General features: G+C 42.5%; 1 protein-coding gene across 1 annotated transcript; it reads left to right on the top strand.

Moving 5' to 3' along the window:
* The first annotated feature begins 2,024 nt into the window (after positions 1–2,024).
* Positions 2,025–8,975, top strand: LOC142662947 (olfactory receptor 5AR1-like). The gene is made up of 2 exons (XM_075841240.1): positions 2,025–2,946; positions 8,929–8,975. Exons 1-2 carry the CDS (start codon positions 2,025–2,027, stop codon positions 8,973–8,975), a joined length of 969 nt encoding a protein of 322 aa, XP_075697355.1.
* The last annotated feature ends 864 nt before the right edge of the window (positions 8,976–9,839 follow it).

Raw genomic sequence — 9,839 nt, 5'->3', positions numbered from 1 at the left:
GGCATGCACATTATATGAGTTCTTCTTCTTGCTGTACCCTTTCTGCTTCCTTTAAACAGCTTACGAGCAGGAGAGAAATGGCTAGAAGCGGACTGATTAAGTGGATGGCAGGCACTCCTTGGCCACATATGTAATCTGGATGGATGCATCAAACACTTTCCACTCCCCTGGTCCCCCCACACAGTGTCTATTTGACGGCCGAGCCCCCACCCATGCTTTGAGCTTCTTTGCTGTATCTCTTTGGTTCCCTCTAACATAGGTGACCCAGCAAAGTAGAAGCTAGGTGAGGGGGGGGGGGGGGAGACTCCAGGCAATTCTTTCGCTGAGACCCATATAGTTACGCCACTGCATATATATATATTTAATATAGCAGCTTTGAAGATAAACTCCGAAGGTGTTACCAGGATTTGTCCGTTGATAATAATATTAAAATGCGTCAGCAGGAGGAACTCCATCTACTGCATTGGTGTTTTACCAATACCTACAATTAAGGCATGCAGACGATATCCAATGCAGTGTGACACCTCTTACAATACAAGATGCTGTGGATACTAGTATTGCCTCTATGCATCGTAGAACATGCCTTAATTCTAATATATACTGGTATATTCTCAATAAATATTTGACACATTATCCCCTACTTAATAAGTATAGATTGGAAAGAGATATTGGGTATATTACAGAGGAACAATGGTCAAGTATTCTAGTAACCTTTTTGAATGTCTCTTTAGCTGAGAGCAGTAGTGTATAAAACACTGTTTTTCTCTCAATCATATAGAGTTAAACAGATGCTACGTGTCCGAGATGTTCTGCGTCGCCTGCTTATCTCATTCATATGTTATGGGATTGTACACAGTTATATGATTACTGGAGCAAGGTCCTGGGAGTCATTAACAAAGCATGGTGTACGAACCTGCTCAGAGACCCTAAAATATGTTTGTTAGGCTATATAGATGAACTGCCACTAGACACGTATTGTAAAATTGCAGTAAAACATTTATTGTATATAGCATGCAAGTTGATTGTTTTACCCTGGATTCAGAGTAGATTCAGTCCCCGACAAAGCAAAAACAATTTTAATATATGAAAATATCTTAAAAAATAAAAGAGGAGAACGTTTTCCAAATTTGAGAAGTTATGGCCGCCTTGGCTGGATACTGCAGCTTCGCTGAGAAATGGGGTTTTGAACCAGAATCTTACCACATCTTTCTTATAAACCGTAGCATGATGGCTGACGAAAGTTTCCCCATGCTTTGACATCTCCCTAGGCCTTACGTGCCTGTGCTGTTCTTGAGTTGATATTTGTACTTAACAGTCTCTTAGCTGTGGCCTTCAATAGGAGGGGGTGGGAGATGGTCTGGGTATTTTGTCTTGTATTCCTTTTCTGTGGGTCTTAAAATTCAATGAAAACTATTTGAATTAAAAAAATATGAATTCCGGTTTCAGCAATTAAATATTGTTTGTATGTAATTGAAAGTTACACATTCTTTCAATATGGCTTTCAAGATCTCTGCTTGCATCTATTCAATAGGAACTTTGGTAAAATGTAACAATTTGTCTGGGTCATTCTTATGTTATTCTAGCGTCAGGTTTTTGGAGCTTATTTAGTAAAAATTATCAAATGTCGCATACCATTTGGTAAATTTTCTTTTGGAGAAGGTGCTGTGCTTTTATTACTTTTTGTGGCTTCCATTTCTCTCCAGTCGTCTGGTGGCGTGAAGATGCAACTTTTTTTTGCTACATTTAAAAAGTTGCATTTCATAAATATGGCTAAAAAATACCTCCACCCATATCCATGCTCATGTGGCTAACTAAATGAGACAAAAAGTGGGGCATCGAACTTGATACGTGTGGACCATTATATTTTAAGTAACAATACATATATATTATTAACAGTATTATTGCTTTTCAGGTAAGAAAAAACAACTCCCAAGTTACTCTCCAGTTGAGTTCTGCTGCATCATTATAAATTGTCTTATATTATGTTAAAATTATCTTTTACCAAAATCAAAACCAAAAGAGTGATGTTTAATTTGAGTATGAAGAGTCAATCCAAGGTGACAGAATTTACAATCGAATGTTTCCCGGCCATCTCTCCATATGAGATTCATCTCTTTGTAATATTTCTAATAATTTACCTTAACATTGTATTAGGGAATATAGCTGTGTTTACATGCATTACCTTTGACTCTCATCTACACACGCCAATGTATATTTTCCTGGGCAGCTTATCAATTGTGGACATTGTGTCCACCTCAAATATTTTGCCAAAGCTCCTCTCCATGCTCCTCACTCAACAGAGGACCATAACATTTAACGCGTGTATGACCCAACTGTATTTCTTCATCTACTTTACTTGTACTGAATTCTTCCTTCTTGCGGTCATGGCTTATGACCGTTATGTGGCCATCTGTCACCCACTTCATTATGCCCTATTCATGAGTATAAAACATTGCATATTGTTCTTAGTAGGAACGTGGATTGCTGCTGCTTTGGAACCGGTTTTACATACTGTTTTCATAGCCAACTTGTCATTTTGTTCTTCCCTCCAGATCAATCATTTTTTCTGTGATATTTCTCCTTTATTAAACCTTTCATGCAATGATACCATACATGTGGAGATTGCAACATATGTATTGGGGGCAATTGTAGGACTGAGTGCATTCACACTGACGTTGTCATCTTATGTGTTTATAATCAACACTATTCTGAATATTAAGTCTGCAGATGGGAGACGGAAAGCGTTCTTTACCTGTGCTTCCCATCTGACCTCTGTTATTATATTTTATGGGACTTCCCTCTCTTTACATGTTAGACCCACATCAACATATGCCCCAACGCAAGACAAGCTTTTCTCTGTTCTTTACATCATACTGATTCCAGTACTGAATCCCCTTATTTATACCATGAAGAATAAGCAATTCAAAGAAGCTTATCGTAGGCTGAGTAGGTTTCTGAAGTGTCAAAAGTAAAAGGGCATGACTAGTTTATGACTTCCACACTTTTTACATTTGGTTGCTCAGAATTATTAAAACACATATTCTTCTAACATTGGACCTTAGGCTATGGTCACATTTAAGTTGAAGACTCCATTTGGAGCGCTGCTTTACCTGTCACTGTCAAAACAACGAGCACCTTGGTGGAGATTAATTGACTGCATTGTAAGCCAATGTGGTCCATCGGGCACCTCGGGTATCTCTCATGCAATAGATCCAGCTATGCGTCAGGGTTTCCATTATTAAAGGAAATCCATGACGCATATGTGAAGAGAGCCTTATTTGTAAAGATGAGCATATTTCCTGGAATTCAGTTAAACCGATTTGATTATGTTTGAATAAATTTGTTGCGAATCAAAAGTGCCCCGATTGCCCTGAAAAGTTGTTTATGAAAAATTGTGAGGTCTTCAAGGACTGTATCCAACCACAGTCAAGCTCTTTAACACCTAGACAGAATTATTATTTTCAAGTTGACAGCAACATGTATTGCTATGGGCAGGGGTGGGATTCAAATTTTTAACAACAGGTTCCCTGTTTTGCGGACAAAGACATCCACGCGGTGTTTTGCGGTGAATCGTGCCATGAAAAGTATCCACCTGTAATCTATCACATCTAAATTATGAACTATAAACAGGGAATATTGTGCTGACAAGATTGAAAATTTGTGGGGACGAACAATTGTATTAACGATCGTTCATCCCCTTACATTCCATTTGTTGCTTTGTTTAAATGGAGCAAACGGGCACCGTGTGGGATAAATAACCTGTTAACTTTATTCAACGGGTCGGTATCAATGTGACAATACAAAATAATTTTATATATATATATATATATATATATATATATATATATATATATATACAGTCCAATGGTAGATGAACACAGCACTCCAATGGTTTCCAAAAAATCAGGCCATGTGCTCGTTACCTGGGGGTGAATCAATTCCCCAACATCCAAATAGAAAGAAGCATAGAACACAGCAACGGCACCAGGACTTCAGAGTAGATGAAAGCAAAAAGTGGATTTATTCACCTCAGTATAAGCAACGTTTCGGTTCAACAGGAACCTTTCTCAAGCCATGGCTTGAGAAAGGTTCCTGTTGAACCGAAACGTTGCTTATACTGAGGTGAATAAATCCACTTTTTGCTTTCATCTACTCTGAAGTCCTGGTGCCGTTGCTGTGTTCTATGCTTCTTTCTATATATATATATATATATATATATATTTCATGTTTTAGTATATCTGCACCAGAAAAATTATGAAAATATAAATACATTTTGTGTGGCCGCATTCTGAGAGCCAAAACTTTTTATTTTTCCTTTTAGGTAGCCGTATGAGGGCTTGTTTTTGCAGGACAGGTTGTTATTTTTTATTAATAAAAGCAAGGGAGAAATTCTGGATAATAGAAATTCTAGATAATTAATAATTATGTTCCATGACTGAACAAACTTTATCCTATTGGTCTATTAACATGCTGCTGCTACTACTTCTGCGTGTGTGAACTATATTTGTCAACCATAGCTGATACAGGGTAATGTGGCTGACACTATATTTAAGGACTATGGCAGACATTGGGTAGTGTGGTTTGCACTGGCGTAGCTATAGGGGTCGCAGTGGTCGCAATTACGACCGGGCCCCGAAGCCAGGGGGGCCCCCCGCACCACATCAATAAAAAGTTACTATAGTAACTCGGGCCGCGGGCCCCTGTTACTATAGTAACATACTTTACTTCCTGGTTCCGGATCGCAGCGGAGGTCCTGACGTCAAGCGCTGTGCGCAGCGCATGACGTCACAGCGCTATGCGCCGCGCACAGCATCGAGACGACAGAACTCCCGCCGCGGCCGAAGAGGAAGGTAAGCTTAGCCCTGACTGGCGGCGTCCGACTCCCGGGACCCGCCAATCAGCTGTTTTGAAGGGGCCGCAGCACTCGTACGAGAGCTGCTCCCCTTCATTCCGGTCACACTGTGAATCGGTGTCGGCGATTCACAGTGTGGGCGAGTAGTGAAATGAAGGGGAAGCAGCTCTCATACGAGTGCTGCGGCCCCTTCAAAACAGCTGATTTGCGGGTCCCGGGAGACACATCAGCTATTGATGGCCTGTCCTGAGGATAGGCCATCAATGTTTAGGGACTGCACAACCCCTAAGCCTACGATGTAGCAGGCTTAGAGGGCCCATGAGACAGGATCACAGCTTGTGTGATCCTGTCTGCTGGGCCCTTTATCTAAGCCAATCACATGGTAGGCTTAGATACATGGCCCATGTGTGATCCTGTCTGCTGGGCCCTGTATCTAAGCCAATCACATGGTAGGCTTAGATACATGGCCCATGTGTGATCCTGTCTGCTGGGCCCTGTATCTAAGCCAATCACATGGTAGGCTTAGATACATGGCCCATGTGTGAGCCTGTCTGATGGGCCCTGTATATAAGCCTACCACACTGTAGGTTTAGATACAGGGCCCCAGCACACAGTAATCTTATACTGTATAAGATTACTGTCTGCTGGACCCTGTATCTAAGCCTACGTTGTGGTAGGCTTAGATACAGGGTCCCACAGACAGTATCACACATGGGCCCTGTATCTAAGCCTAACACATGTGTTACTAATCATTTTTTGTGTGTTTTCTTACAGGTTCGGTCGTTGGACTACGGCGGATTCCAGGACGACTTCGATGACGGCTTTTTTTTTTATTATCAATAAAATGGTTAATGAGGGTTGTGTGTTTTTTTTTTAATTTCAATAAAATATTTTTTCTATGTCTTTGTGGTTTTTTTTAAACTATATTACTACCGCCTTAGTAATGGCCGCCGGCTGATTGACGACATCCATTGCTAAGGCGGGGCTTAGTGTTAGCCGGTGCAGAGGCTAACACTAACCCCCTTTATTAACCCGGTACCCACCGCCACCAGGGGTGCTGGGAAGAGCCGGGTACCATCCAGTACCTGACCATCTGTAGTGATGGTCGGCCACTGGGGTGGCCGCAGGCTGGTATTGTCAGGAGGGGAAAGGCCAAAAACAGTGGCCCTTCCTACCCTGGTGATGCTAGGCTGCTGCTGCTTTATTGTATCTGGCAGGTTATGAAAAATGGGGGGGACCCCACGTCATTTAAAAAAAAAAAAATAATTGGAAAGAACGATGTGGGGTCCCCCCCAATTTTCATAACCAGCCAGATACAACACAGCAGCAGGCAGCATTACCAGGGTGGTAGGGGCCACTGTTTTTGCCTTTCCCCGGCCTAATACTACCAGCCTGCGGCCACCCCGGTGCCTGCCCGTCACTACAGATGGACGGGTACTGGTTCGTACCCGGCTCTTCCCAGTATCCCTGGTGGCGGTGGGCACCGGGGTAATAATGGGGGTTAGCGTTGGCCTCTGCACCGGCTAACATTAAGCCCCGCCTTAGTAATGGAGGTTGTCAATCAGCCAGCGGCCATTACTAAGGCGGTGATAATAAAGTTTAAAAAGATACAAGCACATAGAAAAAATATTTTATTAAAATAAAAAAACACAACCCTCATTAACCATTTTATTGAGAATAAAAAAAACGCCGTCATTGAAGTCCTCGTATCCGAAGTCCAACAACCGAACCTGTAAAAAAAACACAAACACACAAAAATAATCAGTAACACATAAAAAAGCAAAATTATTATTCTTACCTATCCTGGGTCCAGCGCTGGAGCCGCAATGTCAGCGAGCTGAGTCCTGTATCTAATCCGATCATGTGTGATACTGTCTGCTGAGCTGTGTATCTAATCCAATCATGTGTGATACTGCAGGCAAAGGCAAAGGGCTGAGTCCAGCGCTGAAGAGGATAAAAAGGAAACTAGTTCCAAGTTTACTGAATTTTCAATTAAAAAGGTCCAATAGGTTGGAGTCCTGGTGTGCAGACAGGAGTAAGTAACGATCCAGTCCTGAAGTGGCTTCAGGACTGGATCGTTACTTACTCCTGTCTGCACACCAGGACTCCAACCTATTGGACCTTTTTAATTGAAAATTCAGTAAACTTGGAACTAGTTTCCTTTTTATCCTCTTCAGCGCTGGACTCAGCCCTTTGCCTTTGCCTGCCTACACCCATCGTGTGCCGACACGAGAGCCCGTGCGATAACCGCGACACATACATCAAGTGTCAGGTGAGCTGGAGGACTTCTTCCATATACCATGTGTGATACTGTCTGCTGGGCCCTGTATCTAATCGTATCTTGTGTGATACTGTCTGCTGGGCCCTATATCTCATCCTATCATGTGTGATACTGTCTGCTGAGCTGTGTATCTAATCCTATCATGTGTGATACTGTCTGCTGACCTGCTGTATCTAATCCTATCATGTGTGATACTGTCTGCTGAGCTGTGTATCTAATCCTATCATGTGTGATACTGTCTGCTGACCTGCTGTATCTAATCCTATCATGTGTGATACTGCCTTCTGAGCCACTGTATCTAATCCTATCATGTGTGATACTGCCTTCTGAGCCACTGTATCTAATCCTATCATGTGTGATACTGTCTGCTGAGCCACTGTATCTAATCCTATTATGTGTGATACTGTCTGCTGAGCCAATGTATCTAATCCTATCCATAGTTTATAGGGTCGTAGTGCTATAGATATGCTATGCTGTCTCATATACACACACTTTTTTTTGGGCGGACACATATGTATTGGGGCTATTTCCCTTGACATTTTAAGCCCTGAGGGTATGTCCACACGGCAGCGTCCGTTACAGCTGAGATTACGGAGCTGTTTTAAGGAGAAAACAGCTCCGTAATTTCAGCCGTAATGGCACGTGCAGGCGTCTTTCGCTGCGTCCATTACGGACGTAATTGGAGCTGTTTTTCTATGGAGTCCATGGAAAACGGCTCCATTTACGTCTGAAGAAGTGACAGGCACTTCTTTGACGCGGGCGTCTTTTTTACGCGCCGCCTTTTGACAGCGGGGTGTAAAAAAAAATGACCGTCGGCACAGAACATCGTAAGACCCATTCTAATGAATGGGCAGATGTTTGCCAACGCTTTTGAGCCGAATTTTCGGACGTAATTCAATACTAAAACGCCCGAATTACGTCCGTAAATAGGGTGTGTGAACCCAGCCTTAGTGACGCCCCGGCTGCTAGTGCTGCATTGTTGGGTCACTTAGGAGACCCAGCGATGCAGCTGAAAGCTGCGGACCGTCGGCCATGAGGAGTTTGTGGGGGGGGGCCCAGTAAGAATTTTTGCATCGGGGCCCATGAGCCTTTAGCTACGCCCCTGGTGGTTTGTACTATATTTCAGGAGTTTAAATGACATTGGGTCATCCCGGCTGGGATTGTACAAATGCAGAAATCGTTATCTTGACAGGTATAACCCAACATAGTAACATGCTGTGGCACATTATAGAAACATATTGAGATGGGTTGGCTTTCTGTGCTTTTAAAATAATTTGACATGTAATATCTCGATTCTGCCACCAGATAGTGCAAAAAGCCCTGTACATTTGTTCAGCCGGAGTTTTGCAGCCGACGCTGTGCAGTACAGTACAGTATATTGAACACAGGAAAGTTACTGTATTCTCTGCATTTCTTAATAAAACCATTTCATCTAATCCTCTGTGTTCATATCCTGACTGTATAAACAGTATCCAATCACAAGTACTTCACAAGTGCCGCAACTAATGAGTTCTACCATGCTGTATATTGTACAGCATATAAAATGCTAATTCCTGCAGAGATGCACTCGACATCTGCTCCTGGAGGTTTAAATGTTCAGGAATCTGGAAAGGCCAGATGACAACTCCTGTGATAGTTGAGATGGGTGTAATATTGGCTGACATCCAGCTTTTCCAGAAGCAGATAGTGTATAACTAAAAAGCAGCAAAAAAAATATTTTTTACTCTATAAAGTATGCCTAATTTATATTCTCTGAACTCATTACATTGGTCAGCTTCTGTGAAAAAAATCACAGTACATCTTAGGTTGAGCCCACAAAAGACTGACCACTGGAATGAATGACTGCAGTGGATATTAATTACTCAGATGCTCTCAATCCCAGGACACAGCGTGACTCCATGTACAGAAGTCTGAATACTCTTATTAGTGAAGTTTTTTGTGCAGGACGACTGCACAGCATTTCTATCACTCTCTTTATAATTCTTCATATGATGGGTCCACTTTTTATAATATCTTTAAGACTAAGGCCCTATAGCTACACCACAGGATAGAACTGGATACATTGTCTCAGAAGACAGTATCAGACATGATAGGCTTAGATACAGGGACCCAGCAGTCAGTATCCTTGTACTTACCCCCAGGGGCAAATTTGGCATTTCTGGGGCCCCAAGCAAAGTTATGTCTGGGGGCTCTAGTTAAAGAGGCTCTGTCACCAGATTTTGCAACCCCTATCTCCTATTGCAGCAGATCGGCGCTGCAATGTAGATAAGAGTAACGTTTTTTTTTTTTTAAAAACAAGCATTTTTGGCCAAGTTATGACCATTTTTATATTTATGCAAATGAGGCTTTCTAAAGTACAACTGGGCGTGTTTAAAGTAAAAGTACAACTGGGCGTGTATTATGTGCATACATCTGGGCGTTTTTACTTCTTTTACTAGCTGGGCGTTGTGAATGGGAGTGTATGATGCTGACGAATCAGCATCATCCACTTCTCTTCGTTAACACCCAGCTTCTGGCAGCTACATCAACTTACCTGCAAACGCCGATGCTGCTGCAGAATCAACTGTAGCCTCTGGTGCCGATGTGTCCTCGCTCGTCCGACACGATGCAGGACCTGGGGCAGGAAGCGAGTGACGTCACAGCGTGATCTCTCGAGAACACGCTGTGTCTGTGCACTGCCAGAAGCTGGGTGTTAACGAAGAGAAG

This window comes from Rhinoderma darwinii, chromosome 11, assembly GCF_050947455.1.
Source record: "Rhinoderma darwinii isolate aRhiDar2 chromosome 11, aRhiDar2.hap1, whole genome shotgun sequence".
Lineage (NCBI taxonomy): Eukaryota > Metazoa > Chordata > Amphibia > Anura > Rhinodermatidae > Rhinoderma > Rhinoderma darwinii.
Note: the sequence above shows the minus strand (reverse complement) of the source record. Positions and strands in the feature narration are given on the sequence as shown.

Excerpts from the sequence above, each read along its gene's own strand:
- LOC142662947 (XM_075841240.1), top strand. The coding sequence starts at position 2,025 with ATGTTTAATTTGAGTATGAAGAGTCAATCCAAGGTGACAGAATTTACA. Across the intron at positions 2,947-8,928 it reads AGAAGCTTATCGTAGGCTGA|TACATCTTAGGTTGAGCCCA; the intron begins GTAGGTTTCTGA and ends AAAAAATCACAG.